This window comes from Bos javanicus, chromosome 9, assembly GCF_032452875.1.
Source record: "Bos javanicus breed banteng chromosome 9, ARS-OSU_banteng_1.0, whole genome shotgun sequence".
NCBI lineage: Eukaryota > Metazoa > Chordata > Mammalia > Artiodactyla > Bovidae > Bos > Bos javanicus.
Window position 1 is genome coordinate 88,331,331 of NC_083876.1, and position 21,264 is coordinate 88,352,594.

The window sequence follows — 21,264 nt, forward strand, 5'->3', positions numbered from 1 at the left end:
TGGCCCACCTCATCCGTGGTCTGATTGCATTAACCTCTTGGTTCCCTGCTCCTGACACGTGAGGTGCCCTAATATGGTCAGACTCCGGCGGAGCCCAGGAGCGCTTGCCTTTCTCCGGCTCCCGGCGAGGAGGCAGGAACGCATGTTCAGAGGCAAGCAGTCCGAAGGAAGGAAAACGGGGATCTAGGTTCGCATCTGGGCCGGTTGAGAGTGGGCTGCAGCAGTAGCCTTGCCTCAGGTCATCCATCATTTAATAACCACCCCCGCCCAGCGACTCCGGTCTCCCCTGGGGGGCTCCCTTTTCTCGTTCTCCCCTCACTTTTGGGGAGGCACCCCTGGGTGGACTCCTAGCTGCAGTCTTGATAGGAATGGGAGGCGCCTTGGGGGTCGAGGTGGGCGGCTCGCCAGGGCTCCGGCTTCTCGTCGGGTCCTAGCAGCCTGGGGGGAGATGCTGCTGCAAGGCGTGTCTGGGGCTGCGCTCATGTGATGAAGCGAGGGAAAAACAAGGGGGAGGAGGAGGAGGCAAAGAGGTGGCTTTTTTTTTTTTTTTTTTAAGGAGTTTGCCGCGAGCGCGTCTCCTTCATTCGCTGTCTGGGCGGGTTTGGAGGAGCACGGCGGGAGACTGAGGCGCTCTTGGGACTTCGCGAGTGCACGGCTTCTGGCTCTTCTCCGCGTCCCTGCGATTTGGGGAAGGCGTTCACCAAGCGGCTAGCCACCGGAGAACCGCAGACGAGCCATGGGCGCCGGGAGCTCCACCGAGCAGCGGAGCCCGGAGCAGCCGGAGGCGGGGAGCGCGACGCCCGCCGAGCCGGAGCCCAGCGGCGGCGGCTCTGCGGCGGAGGCGGCGCCCGGCACGCCGGGAGACCCGGCCATCGCCCCTGCGGACCCCGCCACCAAGGTAGGGGCGCTCCGGGCCACCTGTCTGGAGGAGAGGAGGGTGGGGCGGAACGGCGGGGGTCTTTGGGGGGAGGGGGAGGGGGAGGTCCCCTCGATCTCCGCCTGCAGTAACTTCCTGGCCGGTCCAGCCCATCTGCAAACTCGGGAGCCTGAATCCCTCTTTCTAGGCTTTTCAGGGTTTTAGCGCCGGGGCGGGACCAAAGGATCCGCGAGCGCGGCGAGGGGGGCTCGCATCTTTGTCGTGGGTCTCCAGGGGAGGCGACTGCGCCATCCGCAGTAATAAAATTCGCCCGCTGCCCGCCGCTAACTGAGCCTTTCTCCACGCTCTTCCGGTGGAGGGACCCAACCCAACACCGGCGAGCTGCCTGTGGTGGGGGTGGGGGTGCGGGGGTGTCTGCGGAGCCCTGACCCCCGGCCAAACGTGTCGAGCCCCCCACCCCGTCTCCCTATGCGGAAAGTCAGCTGTTGGGCCGTGACGCGTGTTGCAGCCTGGCGACTCCGCCACCCGTGGGTTCCCCGCAGCGCACTGTCTTTGCTGCCGGCTGTGTCTGGAGCGACCGGGTTTGGTACCCAGTCCTCCTGCGGCAGGCGGCTGAAGCAGACGACACCGCCTTCCCGATGCAGAGAAAGCCTGGGGTGTAGCTCACTCGCCGCCAAAGAAAACCTGAGCCGACGCGGCATTTCCAAAAGGAATGACAGGGTTCGCAAACACCGCGGCGTCCTCCTTTTCGCTCAGTTCGCTGGACTCAGTGGGATAAACAAATACTGGAGGAGTAGTTAAAGTTCTCAAAGGATGCAGTCGAAGGCGTAAGGGAGTAGTCCCTGTCTATCCCGGTCTATGGAAGCAGTGCTGAACGTCCTAGACATTTTACATTTTATAGTCTTAGGTCTTCGAGGCTGCAATATTTATTCTTGGCAATTGCAGCCGCCCAGATTGTGACTTGTCCAGATCGTTGTTTTTTAGATCTGTTTTCCAGCATGTATGTTCATTGGCCAGGCTTCACCCCACCCATTTTGTGATAGTTTTATGGGAAGATGTGGGTAACCATACTTAAAAGAGAGAGAAACGTGTTAAATTTGAGAATATACAGAGTACTTGAGGACCTTTAAGAGTTGTCTCAGGAAGTATAAGTGTAAGGGAAAAAAAACCCGGAAATCTAGGTAAAAATCACAGAATTATGACCTCATCGCCTTGACCTTTTAGCTGTGGTAGTCTAGATTACCTCTAGTCATTAACATATCTCCTTGTAAAACCCATGGTCCCTAGAGCTATAAATGCTTACCAGTGGCTACTATGCCTGGAATGCCTAGATTCTCTAAGACATGCTTAAGAAATCTATTACCCTTTTGAGGTCTCAGTTATGTGTGTGTGTGTGTGTGTGTATATACACACACATATTTAGCTGCACCACGTCTTAAGTGCAGCATGTGGGATCTAGTTCCCTAACCAGGGATCCAACCCAGGGCACCCCCTGCCCCACCCCCAATTGGGAGCTCAGTGTCCAGACTTCACTGGACCACCAGGGAAGTGCCTCAGTTATGCTTCAGTATTTACTGTATCTCACTTTTTGATGTCAACTACTGTCAAAATGGCTGCATAACCAGTATTTAGAGTCCAGTAATAAAGATAATTTTAAGACATAATTGCTAAAAGCTTGCAGTTGGGGAACATTTTTTTCTTTGGCTTTTACCAGCCCTTCAGGTCTTAGTAACAGTTCACACTAAGATATGGTACTTATTCTCTTCCCAATAAACTTCTGTGTATTCATTTAAAATATTGCTTCCTTTCTGTTCTCTTTATCTTCCTTCCATAACATCATCCTTCTTCCTCTTTCCTAGTCACAACCATCTTGAAACAGTGAGATGACCTCCTTTAAAAAATTACTTAAATGACATCCTGAGTATCATTGAACTTTCTGGCAGACTGCCCAGTTATCAATTTGTAGACAAATCAATACACTTACATGTACATGTTAGAAAACGTGTAGTTTTTCATTGCGACTAGCAAAATTTATTACTCAAGTTTTGAAGACCTAAGTCTTTTCAAAAGGACTCTCTAATTAAGAATGATTCAGCATGTAGCTTTTGTCTCCTTTCTTCACCCTGTTCAACCCTAATTTCAGACCTCTGAGTAATTGCATCTGCCATTCTGGATTCCCATAGCACCATGGACCCTTCTTGCCAGCAGTTTCCATGTTTGTGAGTTTAGTGACTTGATGAGTTAAGTGTTCTTCTGGCTGCTGTGAATGCTCTACAAAGGCAGGAACCATACCTGGGTTTGCTCATAACAGGTATTGCTCCATGTATGGAGTGTGTGGCTGGCATGTAGGATGATCCTGGCACCTTGATTTTGATTGGAGACGGTCAAGTTGAGGAATACGTTGGTCCATCTGCTTTCTTTTTAAAACTTTTAATTTTGTATTGGGGTATAACAGATAAACAACCGTCTACTTTTTCTTTGACTTTATCATCATGATCTGTCTCACTTATCAGATAGTGACTCAGTCAACGTCAGTTCTGGTTATTCTCAGACCAGGTGAATATCTAGCAGAAAACTAAGATTTGGGAACTCAGTTTTCTTTTTCTTTAGAATGGCTTGTTTACCATTGCATTTCAAATTGCCTTTAATCTCAAGTAGACAAATGCATGATAAATGCAAGTGGCTCAAATGAGACCACTTCATACATTGAATTAGTGATGAATTACATCTTGAGCTTTTTTGATTGAGTCTGTCATCTGGGGAGGTTTAGACTAATACATCCCCCTCCCCCTAGCAGAATGCTGATCATTAATTAAAGGCTATTAGCAGATTTCCGCCCCCCCCCCCCCCCCCCCCCCCCCGGTTAAACTTGATTACACAAGCCTGACATTTAGATGCGCTGAGACAAATCCTGATTTTATCTGTGATGTATTTTAATGGAAATAGAAGGAGTCTTATCTTCCGATCAATCTTTTACAATCTTTATATGTTAATTGTGAGGCAAAATGGCTTGATCGGTTATTTTCCAGGTTAAATTTTGCGAGTTTGCAGGGTACAGAAGATTAGACCACCTGAACACAGGTGGTAAACAAAGCCAAATGTTATTCCTCAGTTGCCTGCTTTCATTCTGGTAGCGGCATCGGGTGGTGGTGGCCAGTGACGAACTTCCTTTTCTCTGACACATCTTGATCTCTGGAGCCAAGCTCCAGGCTAAATCTGGACAATCACAATCCTCTAAATTAACCCTTCTGTCTTTTCTGTTTAGTAACTTAGAGCTGGAAATAAAACAGTTCTCAGTTCAACAGAGTAAGGCCTGCGTCCCTGGCGGGTGGGGAGACTGAGACCCTTGTCAGTGCTTCAAGCTGTGGTTCCATTTGGCTGCGAGAGCTGTGACTCAAATAGATGCATGCAAATAGAAGAGTCTATTGTCCTGATGAGTTAAGGATGTCTCCACCTTTTGTGCATTAAACAGACAATTGAGTCGGCCAGCTGCATTTCCTAATTCCCGTCCCAGCCTAGGGTACGTGCTGTTTCCCACTTGCCCCGTGTTTACTAAAGATGGGACTAGAGATGGCTGTCATGTGATTATGTCATTGGTTTTACGTGGAAAGGGCCAGAATTTAAGATTTCAAAAGAATTATATGTTAACAGAGTGATGTTTTCTGGGTGTGGCTGCCTGTATATGAATTTCCCTCAGATTATAAGAGGTGCTACTTGCTGATTAGAACACAGTCTGGAGATTGGAGTTGTGGGTGTGAAGATGGTCTGAGAGCCAGTGGGGGGTGCATTGCCTTCCTTTGAATCCATTATAGGCTTTTAGGCTCTTAGATGTGTCAGATCAGCAGAGATTTCCACTTGAAATACTTCCCTGGGCGAAGGACAGCCTCCAAATGTGCATCCTCTCTGAATTCAGTGTGTGCCCACTAATCTCTGTGCCAGGATCACTTTAGACTACATTAAAAGGATGATTCCAGTTTGGTATCTTATAAGATAATTAATAAAATGGAAAGAAAATATTCTGTTTTAAAAGGCATTAAGAAATGATTTCATTTTCTTTATCATTTTAACAAATGTCAGTGTTACAGAATACCAACGAAAGGAAAATCAGCTAAATATAATTCTTTATGTTATAGTCATTCAAGAAGTGAGAAATTAGAACTTACAGCAGTTAGTGATGTGAGAAAAATACTTCGGTACTTTTAGTGCAAGAAAACTATAAAACTAAATATCCTTGAAGCTAATTCTTAGTTCTCTCATACCCTAAAAAATTATAATTTAGGAGAAGTTTCATTTTTAAATAATTTAAAGAAAAATGTGAAAAAAGCTGGGTTTGGGAGGGAGATGCATTATATCTTGTGAATATGAAAGCTTATTTTCAATAAACTATTTTAAAATCTATAATTATAATTATTTGTCTTGTCTGTTTAGATTTTGGTTGATTCCTGCAAGTTAGTACCTTATTAAAGAATGTAAGAGTAGGGGTTTATACCTGTGATCCTACCTGTTAGTACATCTAATAAAAGGATTAAAGTGAAGATATTAATCTGTAATAATTTCAGTTATATATACATGTATATGTCTTATTATGAATAATTAAGTTTATTTATTTAAATCTGACTGCAGGCCTGACAGCATCATTCTTGAATCATAAGGCTTTATTAAAAGATGATCAAAAGCACTTGCTTACTCTTATTAAAATGATTTATTTATTTATTTGGCTGCCCTGTATCTTAGTTGCGGCACTTGGAATCTTAACGTCTTCATTTCAGAACAGAGGATCTTTTTTTTCTAGCTGCCTCGTGCAAACTCTTGTTAGTTTCGGCTTATGGGATCTAGTTCCCTTATCAGGGATTGAGCCGGTAACCTCTGCGTTGGGAGCCAAAGTCTTAGCTACTGGTTCACCAGGGAAGTCCCTAAAATGATTTTTATTTAAAGTCATTGCAGACAAGATTCATTTAATGTTTGTTTTTCTAAAAATGTTAATGGTTGAGAACTTATAATTTGTAGAGGATGATAAAAAGGGAACGTATCCTATTCCTCCCACCCCTGAAGTACTCACTGTTAACAACAGTTTGAAATCAATGTTGGTTGTTTCTTGCATATTCTTCTAAAACCTTTATGCCTGTGCAAGTGTATGAATAAGAATAGCCCGGTGTTTTCCTTTTAACAAATGAGATCCCAACACATAAATTCTGCAACTTTAGGGTTTGGCTGTCTTTTCATCAAAATATAAAGATCTCCCTTCGGTCTTATTGGCTACATGAATTTCTCATTTATGTATGGATTGAAGTACCACAATGATTTAACCAATCCCCTGTGTGTATATTTAGACTTTCCTAGTCTTGTTATACTAAATTGGTACACGGAATATCCTAGTTCAGACATCTTTGTACGTGTGCAAATGTATCTCTCGGAGAGATTCTGAAAGTAGGGTTGCTGGATCATAGGATTTCTATGCATTTTAAATTTTGATAATCCTTGCTAAATTTACTTGCCAAAGAGATTCAGCCACTTTGCATTCCTGCTCTGTGGAGATCGACACTCACTTTCCCATGCCTCAGTGGATAGCAGATTTTCTAGTCTTTGCCAATCTGTACCTCAGTTGGCACCTTGGATTCCCTCAGGGCACTTTTAGTTATGAAGTTGAGTACCCTGTCAGGTGTACTGATTGTATGCGTTTCTTCTGTTCAGCACTTCATCAGGAACTCGACTGACTTTCAGAACATCATAGGCTATAGTTTGTTTACCTGTTGAGTTCTCAGTTACTTAGTCGTGTCTGACTCTGTGGCCCCAAGAACTGTGGCCCAGAAGGCTCCTCCATCCATAGGATTTTCCAGGCCGGAATACTAGAGTGGATTGCGATTTCCTTCTCCAGGGGATCTTCGTGACCCGGGGATTGAACCTGCATCTCCTGCATTGGCAGGCGGATTCTTTACCACTGAGCCACCTGGGAACATAGTTAATTTTAAAAGACTTTCCCCTCCCAGAAATTAATCAGAATTGGGAAATAACAAGCTTAGAATAAAAACAAGGCTGAGGTATTGTTCCCTTTCCTTCCCAAATTAGTAAACTGGCTTTAATTTTATTTGCTTGGATCGACTTTGCAATGACCTACTTCTTTAGCTATCAATTTAAAAATTTCTCCTCTGGGAACAATCTAAAATCATCCAGTTGCCAGAAATTTCTTCATACATCTGATCCATGAAATGTTGGAATCAGGAATTGTGGGCAGTAGAAATTCACTTCCTGGGAAAACAGTAGTCCCCTCCCCTGGGCGCCGTTCTCAGTTCTCATAACAAATGACAGCCTGGCTCTGTTAACTGGAATAAATATGTTTTCCCAGAAAAACGTAGGTGTTCAAAGCACTGGAAACTACAGCGTCTTTCCCGGACACTTAGGCTTCTCTTAATGCAAGTATTTATTCAAGTTCAAAGGGTTTTGTCTTCCCTGCAGTTTCTTCATGATGTTGTGTAAATGAGAGAAGCCAAATTTTAGGAAGGGGAGATTACTATAAATTAGTGGCCCATCTGCTGTTTGTTATATGCAGGCGTGCAAATTGTGGGCATCTGGAGAGATTACATTTTCTGTGGTTCCCAAACCTGGTTGTGTAGTTGACTCACCTGGGGAGCTTTTTAAAGACCCCACCCGGCCCCCTTCTAGATGATTCTGTCAGAATCCCAGGCCATTCCAGCATCTGAGATTTTGTAGCCTTGATGGTCATCCGGGGTCCTGATTTGTCTGGTGTGGTCACTGTTGTCTGGAAGTGGATTACGGGGTGTCGGAGCTGAGGGAGGCAATGGAGAGGTGGCGGCAGCACCCACTGAGTGATGTTGGCACTCATGTGGGTGGCAGAGAGGCTTCCAGAAGAGCAAGGGGGAGAAAATAAAGGGAAACCTCTCCCCGACATAGTTTTACTCCTTTATTCTGCTGTCTTGAGACTATACATGCTGCTAATATTAATAGTATTGTTCTTAATGGAATGTACTCTTCAAGGTAAATAGGTATGGAATCCAATGTTCTTTTCTTTTCTCTGAGCCAGGATCTACTTGTCAACGTTAACTTTTTTGTTCCCCCCCTCGCCCCATGCCTCTTAACTGTCGTCCCTCATTTATCATGTTGAAAACGTCACTTGAGTTGGTAGGCAGTAGCTGTTGGCTTCATTTATGGCCTTTGGCTGGGCTGAATGTCGGGTGAAGAGATCTTAACACCTAACCAAGTCATTGAGGATGAGCCCAGAAGAGGGCTGTCTGGCTTTCCTCACCACATAGTTGCCGTTCTGTCTTGATTTCATTAACATTTCTCTGCTGGCTCCTGTATTCCTGGAACTGGGGATACAAAGAAGAGAGAAATCCAAGAGCTTGGTGCTTAAAAAAGAGTCAAAGTGCTCCCTTTCATGTATTCGTCTCTTCGCTCCATTAAAAGGGATTATCATTTTCTGTCTAGAGAAAGAGGTCTAAATTCATTTTCCATACAGGACACTGTTCTCCAGTACCATTGATTAAATAGTCTCAAGTTTCCTTATTCACATATATGTTTATTGATTTTCTTTTACTTTAAAATGTTTCCTACTCTGTTTATTTGTACACGTTGTTAAAAGCATTAAGAGAGTAGCTAAAAATCTAATCGATTCTAATGGCAGATCCATGGTTTGAAATATTTGTATATTTTACATCTCAGGCACTGTTAGGGCGTGCCCTGGTCTCATGGCTATGGTAAGTTTAGTGAAAAGGAAGTGTTAGTTTGTTCAGTTGTGTCTAACTCTTTGTGACCTCATGGTATGTAGCTTTCCAGGCTCCTCTGTCCATGGGATTTCCCAGGAAAGAATACTGGAGTGGGTTGTCGTTCCCTTCTCAAGGGGATTTTCCCAACCCAGGGATCGAACCCAGGTCTCCCGCATTGCAGGCAGATTCTTTATTGTGTGAGCCACCAGAGAATAAATAGATACATACTAAAAAGTGGGGAGCCTGTGTTGTCTTCAGAAGTGAATTTATTTTCTTGGTATATAATAATATTATTCATTGAAAATAATCACTCAAGTATTTCCTAACCACTTATGCTATGAAAGGCCCTGGTTCTAGATGCTTCAGGAGGTAAATAGCACAGCGTTATCCTTGAGCACCTCATGATCTAGGTGAGGTAAGGGGTCCCCAACCTTTTTGGCACCAGGGACTGGTTTCGTGAAGACAGTTTTTCCACCGACCGGGGGTGGGGGATGGGGATGGTTTGGGGTGACTTGAGTACGTTACATTTAGTGTGCGCTTTATTTCTAACCTAACGCCATCACTGATGCGACAGCAGATAACCGGTCCCGGGCCTGGAGGTTGGGGGCTCCAGCTTTAGAGGAAAGATTCAATAACAAAGATTCAAATAAGTTGGGCAGGCAACAGAAGAACTGCCCTTAGTTGGTACGTGTCTGTTCAGTGAATTGTCTGGATAGCCGATGTGCAAAGAAAAGACGATTTCGCCAAGTGTCACAAGCAGATAAAGGCCATATTAGTCAGGAGGCTGGAAAGCACAGGGCATATGAAGGAGCTGAATGTTTGTAAGAGGATAATGGGAAGAATTGCAGGCAATTATGGTAAGAGCTCGGAGAAGGCAATGGCACCCCACTCCAGTACTCTTGCCTGGAAAATCCCATGGACGGAGGAGCCTGGTAGGCTGCGGTCCATGGGGTCGCAAAGAGTCAGACACAACTGAGCGACTTCACTTTGACTTTTCACTTTCATGCATTGGAGAAAGAAATGGCAACCCACTCCAGTGTTCTTGCCTGGAGAATCCCAGGGAAGGGGGAGCCTGGTGGGCTGCCGTCAATGGGGTCGCACAGGGTCAGACACAACTGAAGTGACTTAGCAGCAGCAGCAGCAGCATGGTAAGAGCTGCACAGGCTGCAGAGCGCCGTCCAAGTGGAGGCTTCTGATAAAAAGAAAGCCATGAGGCAGACCCTTTCACACTCAGCAGAGAGGACACCCCTAGGAGTGTAAGGGGCAGATATTAACCTGAGCGATGGGATGGGTACAGAGTGTAGGCTCAGCACAGGGGCAGCCAAAAACAGCTGAGACTTCAAGGCTTGGAATATGGAGTGCTTCATTTTCTCCAGTAGACAAGGATGTTCCCCTCCTGATGTCGTTTTCAGTTGTTTATTTCTGTAGCCAACCTTGCCAAACAACGACTTATACCAGGTGTATCTTTAGAAGAGAGAACGTCACTTGACAGTTATAGCCCCCCCTTTTTTTTAACATAAGGAAGAAGTTTGCATCAGAGTCTAGGAAAACGACAGAGAGCATCTGTGAGATCAATAGTGCGTCTCTGAGTAGTGACCTGCGTTAGCCCAGATCACAGGCTCTGTGAGCAATCCAGATTGGCGGAGTGGGGAGCTCCTAGGGAAGGTTAATATCACAGGGTAAGAGCTGATGGCACCAGAGGAGATGAGAGTGGTAGCTGGGGAGAAGGTGGAACCAATGAATGATAATCAAAGAGAACACTAGATAAAACAGACGGCATTGGGTCGAATAGCCATTGGGTCACTGCTTCATCAGGCGACAGTGACTAGTTTATCCACGCATCTGAGTCCACCTAAAATGAAAGAGGCTGATGGTGGACTAGCATCTCTTCCATTTGTAGGCAAAGAATCTAGGTGGCTTGGGGAATGTTTATCTTCACTTTCAAAGAAGACATTTCTTCTTCGCAATTTTTTCCACCTCCAGCATATGCCCTCTGGTGTGTCATTCGGAGGACGATTTATGGTTTGCTATTTTTCTTCATGTCTGAGCGTATGATTTCTTATTGAATCAAGCCATTACATAAGGCTCTGGGTTTTGTCTGCCTCGTGATCAATTTTCTGTCCTTACTCCTGATATTGACCATCCTTATTGAAGACATGTTTCATTACATCCTTGATAGTTTTACTTGCTCTTTGAAATACATATTGCTGTGACGCACAGAGCAATAACAAAACATAAAACAATGTTGGTGTATGTTATGGAGCTTAGCCTTTCTTTATTTTTTTACATTTTCAGTTCTGGGTGCTACTTTTTCACTATGGTAACAAACTGCTTGTATAATGCTTCTTAAGGAACATTTGTTTGAAATTATCCTTCACTTGGGTATGTATGTAAAGCAGTCTTATTCCACACCTGTAACCCTGAATGCTATGCAAAGTTCAGCCTTAGATGTGGTTAGATTTGCAATGACTATATACTGCTATACCAACTGGGGTGGAAATGAGGGGATGGAGAAAGGATTGCAATCTACAAGAAATTGATAAGGATTAGACAGTTTTTTGGTGATGAATTTTTCTTAATTATTTCAGAGGCACGTCTAACCAATATTTAGACATGAGTTAATGACTCCTGTAGTGTTAATCTAAATATCTGAATGGAAATTTTTGTTCTTGTTCTGCTCTGTTTTATATGAAGTCAGTTACTGAAAAGCAGTGGAAAATGTTACCAGTAAACTTTACTAAATCAGTCCTGATTATCAAGGTTTTTTTTCCCTCCGATCCTGACAAAAGCTAGTATATGAAATTTTAAATAAAAAATACTTGGCAGTCATGAGGCCAAAACTCAAATTAATTTGGTTTTATAACTGATTGTTTTTTTTTAACCTTCAGGAGTTTGTTTCCTTTAAATTCAGTTTGATGGCAGTGTTAGATCTGTCTGTTTTGCTTATAATATAGGAAATTTGTTTTGCTTTGATTAAAATGCAGATTGATTGTTCTTTTGTTATTAATTTTTGCTATTAAAGACACACTAAGGTCTTTCAAAATGCTCAAAAGGTTTTTGTCCTAAATGGAGCTAAGAGCACCCTCAATGTTATCTAGAATTGCAACAGTGACAGAGGTTTCAAGTCACTTCTGGAACTGTGCCTGATAAACAGTCCTCCAGGACAGAGAGGAATTCAAAGAATGCTGAAGTATTCAGGGAAGTAGGTCATGGTTTAAAGCATTACATTTGTCAGAGAAAGTTTCTCAAGCAGTCCCTGTGATCATTGGATCCCTGCTAATTTCTTACTCGGGGTTCTTTAGTCTTAGGCAAATTAGGTGTCTAAATTAACTTGTTAGTCTCTGGGAGGGCTGGACTAAAAGTAACAGATTCCCCACATGTATGTGCTCTCCCAACAGCAAAAATAAAGAGCTAGGGCTATAGATGGGCCCAGACAGTAAAGAATCCACCTGCAATGTGGGAGACCTGGATTCGATCCCTGGGTTGGGAAGATCCCTTGGAGAAGGGAACAACTATCCACTCCAGTATTCTTGCCTGGAGACTCTCATGGACAGAGGAGCCTGGTGAGCTACAGTCATGGTGTCGCAAAGAGTCAGACATGACTGAGCGACTCTCACAGGGCTATATACGAGCGACCAGAAAATCACAGGAGTGATAAGTGGTTTTTTTTAATTGCACAATCCTGGAGTAAAAATGTTTTGAAAATGCAAAATAAATAATGCAAAAAATATTTTGCATTTAAATGTTTTAAAGATGCAAAATAAATAAGCAAATATTTATTTTGCATATTTTAAAAGTGTTTTAAGAAACAAATAAATTCCATACAGCCAGATGAAAAAAAAAAAGAGTAAATAGGCAGATGATGTGTAAGTATATTTCGGAAAATTGGAGTACCTTTTAAGTGAGCTGGGGGTCTGTCTTTGCAACCAGGATTAAGGACAGTGGGGACCCGCTGATCCCCTATGTGTGGCCATAATGCCCATAGTCTCTTGTGGACTTAAATTTGTGGAAACCATTTCTTGCTGTGAATTGTTGCTGAGTGCCAGATGAAGAGGCACTAATAAGACAGGGTTCAAAGGCAAGAGAAAGCACATCCCGGGGTACCAAGAAAGGTGGCACAGAGGAAGCTATGGACTGAGTGTGTCCCTGAAGCTCATATGGTGAAACTCTAATCCCCAGTGTGATAGTATTAGGAGACGGAGTCTTCAGGAGGTAATTAGGTCATGAGGGTGACACCCTCATTAAGGAATTAGTGCCCTTATAAGAAGAGACCCCAGAGCGCTTACATCCCCTCCCCACCCTCAAGTGGTACCCTCTACAAAGCAGGTAGAGAACTCCTACGAGAGCGAAATCAGCCTGCACCTTAATCTTGGACTTCCAGCTTCCAGAACTCTGAGAAAGAAATGTTTATCATCTTGGCCACTCAGGTTATGGTAATTTTTCATAGTAATCAAACTAAGACAGAGGAAATGGGATTTATGGTGAACTGCTGACGAATGGAGATGCTTAGGAGGAGGCAAGGAAATAATTAAATAATTTTAATATAATAAAAGTAATAAAGTAAGGGGGCAAGAGAGAACCTCACCATCTTGGAAGAAATACTGAGTGAAAAATAGTGTAGGAGAAGTTGGCTTAAAGATTTCTTTTTGGAGGACTTCCCTGGTGGTCCGGTGGTTAAGACTTCACGTTCCAATGCAGAGGGCATCAGGGTTTGATCTTTGATTTGGGAACCAAGATCCCACATGCCATGTGACCCTTAAAACAAAAAATAAAACAGAAGGAAGCAATATTGTAACAAATTCAGTAAAGACTTTAAAACGGTCCACATCAAAAAGATTTCATTTTTTAACTACAGGACTTTTGCAGAAACTTTTAATATGTTATTATTAATTATGCCTCTCCTAAAGGGGACATATAATATGCATCTTTACCCAAATGCAATTGGGAAATGCCAGGCTAGTGAAGACACAATTAGAAAACAGTGATTGTGAGAAGCCAGGAGAGGTATCTGTGGCTCCGCCTTGGAGAATTTGAATACCGGCATGGGACTTATGCATTACTTGAAATTGGCAGTGTGAAACCAGTAATTAATTGAGGTCTACATCTCCATTTGTTCGGATGGAGGTGAGGACTTAACTTTATTTCAAATCTGAGACCTCGAGAATAATTCTGAGATATTAAGGAAATTTGTTCTCTTTTTGGGGAGGGGAACAAGCAGCATGGATTTTCATTTCATTCATACAAAAATTATTTCCTTTTATATCCAACATTTAAATGAAATAAATGTAGAGAGATTCTTACTCTGATTAAAATGAAAATAAAGGATATATCCCAGCTTTTAAATGTACATGATTTGGAAAATGCCTCAGATTATCCTAAGATGAAATATTTCATATTTTTATGTCCTTATTAAGTTAGGTCTAGAATTCCTGATGTATTTGGTGGGGGTGGCAGGGAAAGAGAAAGAAGTAGAAAATTGAGCGACAGTAGGATCATTGAAAATTTGGAAACTGAATATACTTTGGGTTCACTTCATTTTTCAAATAATCTAGATAGTTTGCATATTAGACTTAGTTTTTATTTTCAATGTGTGGTGAGTCCAATAACCCATCGGCTCAGTTTCTGTGGCACTTAATTAATTACCCATAGGGCTGAACATCCTAGCACAAGCGACATTATGTCCTAAAACTCTCCCTTAACCGTATTTTCTGGGGCCAAAGACAATTGGACTACTGTGGAGTTAAATGCTGTAAATTATTGTGTTCCTCAAACCCTCTCCAGCGCCTGCAGTGAATACTGGAGGTATTGTAACTGTATGTGAACTTGAACGAAGATCAGGCGAAGGTCAAAACAGAGCCTTCTTGAATGGAGCTACAAATTCTTCTTCTGGCAAATAAGAGTAAAGGGAAATGTCACCCGCTTGTTGCTTTTTATGGTCATGAAGAGGGAAAAAATCCCCGAAGCCTCTGATTCCTTTGCTATGAGCTGACCAAGCTGGCTTATTTCGGCTTCGGATAAGAAGCTGAGACGCACACTGATTTATTTTTTCCTTGAGTCTGATCAAAGCAAATCAAAGCAAATAACAGCATCCTGGGAGTGTAATGAAATTTTTAAGAAAGTCGCTTCTTTGGAAAGCCTAAAAATCAATATTCTTGTAAGATTGCTTCAGGCCATTTAAGTGGGAGCAACTCAATCTAGGCTCAATGATGATTCCTGCTTCTTAGTAAACATTTACTAATACTGTACTTATTTTAAAAATTAGTTCACATAGAAATATGGTTGATGTCCCCACGCAGTGGCCCCTTTCTTCAGTGTGACTTCTTGTGCTTGTGCTCACACAAAGCGTGAATGTCCTGTGAGTGAAAGGGGAGCCTGGCTGTGTCAGCTTTGTGTCCTCTGCCGATGTTCAAGGGCTCTTCCCACAGTTATTTGACTGTGTGTTTCTGGCTTGATTACAAGGGTGAAAACTGTAGGGGATTAACTAAGGCCTAAACCTTAAGGATCAGGCATATGTAGAAATATGAAAAAAATATAGTCCCTTCTCTCACCGTCAGCTCACTGACGTTTGTTGGGTTTGAGTACTGTTAGGTATCAGACGGTTTTGGAGGGCACTTGCCCATCTTTTTTCCTATCTTATTTTTCAGTCATAACTTCTATGAGGTAAGTGGTATCATTCTCACTTTAAAAGGGTGCCAACAAAGTAAACATTTATGAAACTTTTGATTCACTAACTCTTAAAAAAAAAAAAAGATTATTTATTTGGCTGTTCTGGGTCTTCGTTGCAGCACGCGGGATCTAGTTTCCCTGATCAGGGATCGAACCCAGGCCCCCTACACTGGGAGTGCAGCGTCTTAGCCACTGGACCATCAGGGAAGTCCCACAATTCACTGACTCTTGAGGTCTTCTGGTTTCATCAGCTCCTTGGGTTGAGGCTGGTGGGAACGAAACCACTGTGATGTGAACCTGGCCTTGGCTGTGATGCTGAGGAGGAGACAGCTCCTGATACACTAGACCCTCCTCAGGTCCCGGGACTTTCTGCCTCTCTAGGTGTTTTAGGATGTATCGCTCTATCTGCTGTCAAGTAAATGGCAAACGATTTATCTTTGTGGGCCATCCAGTTATTTCAAAGCCTGTCCTCATTCTTCCCATTCCCTCCTGATGGGAAGATAGCTGATGCCAGCCTATAAGAGCTCCTTGGGTTTGGAGCCAAGTCACGACCTAAAGAATCATCTCCGCTCATTTTTCTCTTCCATTTGGGTGTAACTGAATGCCAGGCACCTATAGCCACCGTCTTCTCCCTTCTCATTTTGCTCGGTCATCCTGACCTCCCAGCACATCATCTGTCTGTCCTGCTGTACCCGTGTAAACCCTTTTCCATATCCTCCCTAAGGATCATCCCCTGGCTAATTTGTCCATCCCGATCAGGGCTTTGTCCTGCTGGGATACTGTCCTCTCCCGGGGTTTTAACACCCCATTATATCCACCAAGTGTCAGTCTCACACATGCATCTATCTGTTGGACAAGTTCACCTCAAAAACAGTGTTTTCTTCTGTCCCCTTTGCCTGCCTCTTCTTCCCATAAGGGAACTCTCTAGTGCCTTCAGCATCTTATAGAACAGTGAATGGTATCACTGTCTTACTGGCTTTTCATTTGCCAGTATCTAGGCCATCTGGGGCTTCCTAGGTGGCTCAGTGGTAAAGAAACTGCCAGCCAATGCAGGAGATCCAGGTTTGATTCCTGGGTGGGGAAGATCCCCTGGAAAAGGAAGTGGCAACCCTCTCCAGTGTTCTTGCCTGGGAAATCCCATGGACAGAGGAGCCTGGCAGGGTACAGTCTGTGGGGTCACAAAGAGTCAGGCATGACTGAGCGACTATACAGCAACAGCAGAGCGTGCAGGCCATCATGAAGTCCCATTGGTTCTAGAGCTGCTTCCTCAGACCTTTGTCTCAGCTTCCCTGGTGGCTCAGACGGTAAAGCATCTGCCTGCTATGCAGGAGACCTGGGTTCGATTTCTGGGTTGGGAAGATCCCTTGGAGGAGGGCATGGCAACCCACTCTAGTATTCTTGCCTGGAGAATCTGCATGGACAGAGGAGCCTCGTGGGCACAGTCCATGGGGTTGCAGAGAGTCAAACATGATTGAATCTAAGCACAGGCACATGCCATGTACTGCAACATTAGTCTTCAAACTAGTCTTCCTGCTTCTAGCCATTTTTCTGTGTGTATGACTGCTTTATAGATACAGTTAGATGGTAGAAGTACCTGGAATTCTGTGATCTGGTGGGGCGGGGGGGCTCTACTTGCAGTTGTATTTGTCCTTCCAGACTTTTCCTCTTTGCCCCACTTATATACCCATGTATTTATTATCCTTTATTCCTAACGTTGCATCTTGAGGGTTGGAAAAGATAAAAACCAACAGTTGGTTAGCTGCTTTCTGTTGCTCTTTCACATATTTTTCTTTCATTCAGTCAATGAATGTAGCCATACAAGGAAGCTCTCTTCCTTGTATGATTGCCTTTGTTTGATTTTAAATATTTTTGCATGAACTGCAATAACGTGGCCCCTGAGAAATGTCTACATAACTGAAGTCAACTTTCGACCACCATGGGCATCTTCAGATAAATGCAAACTGTGGCATCTTGATCATATTTGTATAGAAACATAGTTTGGGCTATACAGTTATTCCATTAGGTTGGTTTTTATTTTGGGGATTCTATCTGAAACAGAAACATATCCAGTTGACTTAAAAAGTTCAACCATTTGATTTATTGGCATTTTCAACAAGCAAGTATCTGGTATGAATTAAATAAAGCTTAGAAATTCTTTGTTTTCCGTTTCCTCTCCCCACCTCCAAAAAAGAGAAAATCCCTAAAGCATTTTATAATTTTTTTCTGTTGAAGCCATTCTTCTTCTATTTTTTTAATGATTTTATTTATTATTTATTTTTAGCTGCACTGGACCTCTGTTGCTGTGAGGGGTCTTCTCTAGTTGCGTGCTTCTCATTGTGGTGGCTTCTCTTGTTGCGGAGCATGGGGCCTAGGGCACTCGGGTCCAGTAACTGTGGCGCCTGGGCTCAGTAGTTGCGGTTCCCAGGCTCTGGAGCACAGGCTCAGTAGTTGTGGTGTATGGGCTTAGTTGCTCCAAGGCATGTGGGATCTCCCAGAGCAAGGATCAAAGCCTTGTCTCCTCCATTGGCAGGAAGATTTCTTTATCACTGAACCACCAGGGAAGCCCAAAGCCAGTCTTTATCAGGACTGTTTCTCAGGTGGAAACATCCCACAGGGTGACCTCAGCCCATCCCACAGTTTTTTTTTTTTCTTTTTTCTTTTTTTAAGCTGAAAAGACCTTTCACAACTTCAAGTCTAAGGCTTTAACAAGTTTTTTGGGTCTCAGTTTCCTTATTCTTCAGAACCCTAAACCCATTTTATTTGCCTGAATATAAAAGACAGTTTATTCATTGAAGTTGTTCGCCTTTAGATTTCCTCTTTATAGGTGAAAAATGTATTCATGTGACTTTTCCAGAGTCTTCTCTTAAATTTTCTCTTTGACTCACATGGCGAATCTCTGAGAGTGTGGAAAACTTGATGGCAGGAGAATTACCATTACTTCCTGAACTAGAGTCACCCCTTACTTCCTCGGCTTTCTCTAACTCGGATCTTTTTTAGCTATATCTACGCAAGGCTGGTCATTGGTGCATCTGATCAACACAGACTAAACTCCTGTTGCTATTTCTTCAATCACTTTTGCTCCACGAATTCTTGGGAAACACACAGCATCTTGGCTTCCATTACATCTACATGCTGTCGAATCCTGAAATTATCTCTCTGCCAGGGACACCTCTAGTTCATTGTCTTTTATCCCTTCAAGCTGAGCCCACCTACCTCAACTCTGTATCTGCCCTGATGTCTTCCTGGATGGTCCATACAGTCTCCAGCTTAGGACAAGTGGACAGGAGACTGTTCTGTGAGAAAAGCTAGTGGGTGACAGAAAGGACTGAGTGACAGAGAGGAAGGGAACAAAGGACTTGAGCTTGGAGGATGGCCCAACAGCTTAAGGGCGCCAAGAAGGAAGCTTGAGCCAGGAGCATTCCCGCAAGGAGACTGAAATGAATGGCCGACAAAGCCTATTAGTTTTATAATATACATTTAAAGCAGTTAGCTACTTTTGCTTGCTAATATCATGAAAGAATAAGATCTATGTTTAATGCAAAATTCTAGATGGTTCTTTTGCCAACAAATTCTTCATCAAGATAGCAGGAATCACAAATGCATGTTAAAGATAGATTTTTATATAAATATGTATGTAATATTTCTGGTAAAAGCTATTTCCAATTCAAAAATCTCATTTATTTGGATGATATAGACTCAATTTGAGTATAGTAAATAGAATTTGTAATAAAAGCTTATGTTTTAAGGACAAAGTTAAATTTATACATGTAAATGAAAGCATTCTTTTCTTTCTGCACCAGTTTTTATTAATATATAATTCACCTAATATACATTTTACTCATTTAAAGTGTACAGTTCAGGAGACTTTCCCTGGTGGTCCAGTGGTTAAGACTCCACCTTCTAATGCAAGGGCATGAGTTCGAGCCCTGGACAGGGAACCAAGATCCCACATGATACAGGATGCAGAACAACAAATGGTGCAAGAAAATTTGAATACTTCTGTGTAAAAAAAAATAGCAATAACAACTGATCACACCTTGCACCATATATAGAAACTAACTTAAAATGGATCATATATTGTAAAGCAATTATCCTCCAATTAAAATTAGATAAATTTTTAAAACTGGATCACAGATATAAATGTAAAACCTAAAAAGAATTTTAAAAATAATTAAGTGGTGTCTTTAAAAGAATAATAGTGTTTGTTAAAAATCTATTAGTATATGCATAGCTATATAAAAGCCATTCTTTCTCCTTACCCATTCATCCCCTTCAGTCATCCTCCCTTATCATAGGAACCACAGATAATGGTGATTATTCCTGGCCTAGAATGGATTGCTCAACAGTTGTGTGAGAAAAAAAATTGGTGATTGTTAGGGGTCAGCTTGGGTTCACTTAAAAATAAATCTAATAATCAAATTTCTTTTTCTGTTCTGTTTTCTTCCTTTCTTGGTCTTTTATTGTTCAGGTTCCTAAACTATAAGATTTTGGGGGGATGGACTGATGGTTCTGGATTTCGTGAGATATTTGACAAAACTAAGTCATTCAGCCCCTCTCCTTGTAAATGTGGTCTAATCATGCAAACAGTTGAGTGAACATAATTGATTGATCCTCCTGGTAAGGGTGGCCTGCTGTTTTATCACATTGCATCAGAACTGAAGGCAGATGTCTCAGACTGACTGAAGCTAAAAGAGACTAGAAAGCAAATGCTGGGTGACGTCTTTTTTTCAAATGCAGGTATGGTGACAGCGTCTGGGGATAAAGAGGAGAGCCAGATTAGCAGGCAGACACACGGCTTCCAGTAGAGACAGGAGGGCACTGGATCTATGGAAGGACAGGGAGGAAGGCCTCTGATAGAATAGAAGAAAAACACCCTGATGAAATGCTTTAAAGCCCATTCCTGTGCTGCAAATATATATATATATAGAACAGTCTGGCAACACATGGAGCCATGTGAGCGTTCACATCCTTTGTTCCAGTGCACCTGGTTCTGGAAATTCAGCAAATAAAAATAATACAAAGGAAGGTAAACTGCGTTCCATAAAATGTGTTACAAATGTTTATCTGTGTCTTGTTTGAGATTTTGAAAGACGGGTTAAGTGAATTATGTGTGGTACGTACACCTGATCCTTTGTCTTTGAAGAACACAAGAGAATTTGTAGCAACTTGGGAAAACGGTTATGGTTTCAAAATGTGGAAAACATGCAGAACCTTGTCTAATACAAGTGTTTGTATGTGCCTAAACAATGAAGCGAGTGCCAGAAAATGAAGAGGTGTTAGGATGACTGTTTTAGATCATTTCAACTTCTTTTTATTTGAAGATTTTTTTTAAGTCTTTTGCTGAATTTCTGAATTTGTTACGATATTGTTTCTACTCTGGTTTTCTGACCTAAGTTCACCTGCACCCGCTGCACTGAAAGGACGAGTCTTAACCCCTGGATGACCAAGGGAGCCTCAAGATGATTTCAACTTTTAAAAACTCTCTTTAATATTTTCCCATTTTAAGCTTATTGAGAAACTTCTAGGTCAACATGGGAGGGAATTTAGGATGAAAGAGAATTAGTTGAAAAACAGAAAGGAAGTAAAACACTAGAGGTTTAATTTATTTTTTGTTAGCTCTTATCTAAAATGAGAGCAGGTGGCTCATACCGAATATACTCCACACTGTATTAATAGAAAGAGTGTATGTAGTTTGCACTGGTCAGTGTCCATTTGGATTATTGTACAAAAAATAAAGACTTTAAAAATAGTCTCCAGAGTCCAGATATTGCTGCATTAAAATCAGAAGTGTAGATTTTGGTCCTTAAAAAACTCATGAATATTTTCAGGTCCTGGAGAGAAAGTTATCACAGCAGAACCCACAAAACCCTAATGAACAGAGAGAAGGTGGGGTTTGGAGTTGGGTTATTTTGAGAAGAGTAATGTTCAGAGTGCCAGCTTCGTTTCCTGTGCGCTTCATGTTGGAAAGTAAGTGATAGATTTGTAGAACAAAGGGACTGA

The 21,264-nt window shown here is 42.5% G+C and overlaps 1 protein-coding gene across 1 annotated transcript in view; it reads left to right on the top strand.

Annotated features, from left to right (window-relative positions):
- Positions 1 to 222: 222 nt before the first annotated feature.
- Positions 223 to 21,264, top strand: part of AKAP12 (A-kinase anchoring protein 12) — a 112,981-nt gene continuing 91,939 nt past the window's right edge. The window contains exons 1-2 of the mRNA XM_061428331.1: positions 223 to 238; positions 557 to 898. Coding sequence (XP_061284315.1) covers positions 737 to 898 — 162 coding nt within the window. The 5' untranslated portion in view covers positions 223 to 238; positions 557 to 736. The remainder of the gene's footprint in view (positions 239 to 556; positions 899 to 21,264) is intronic.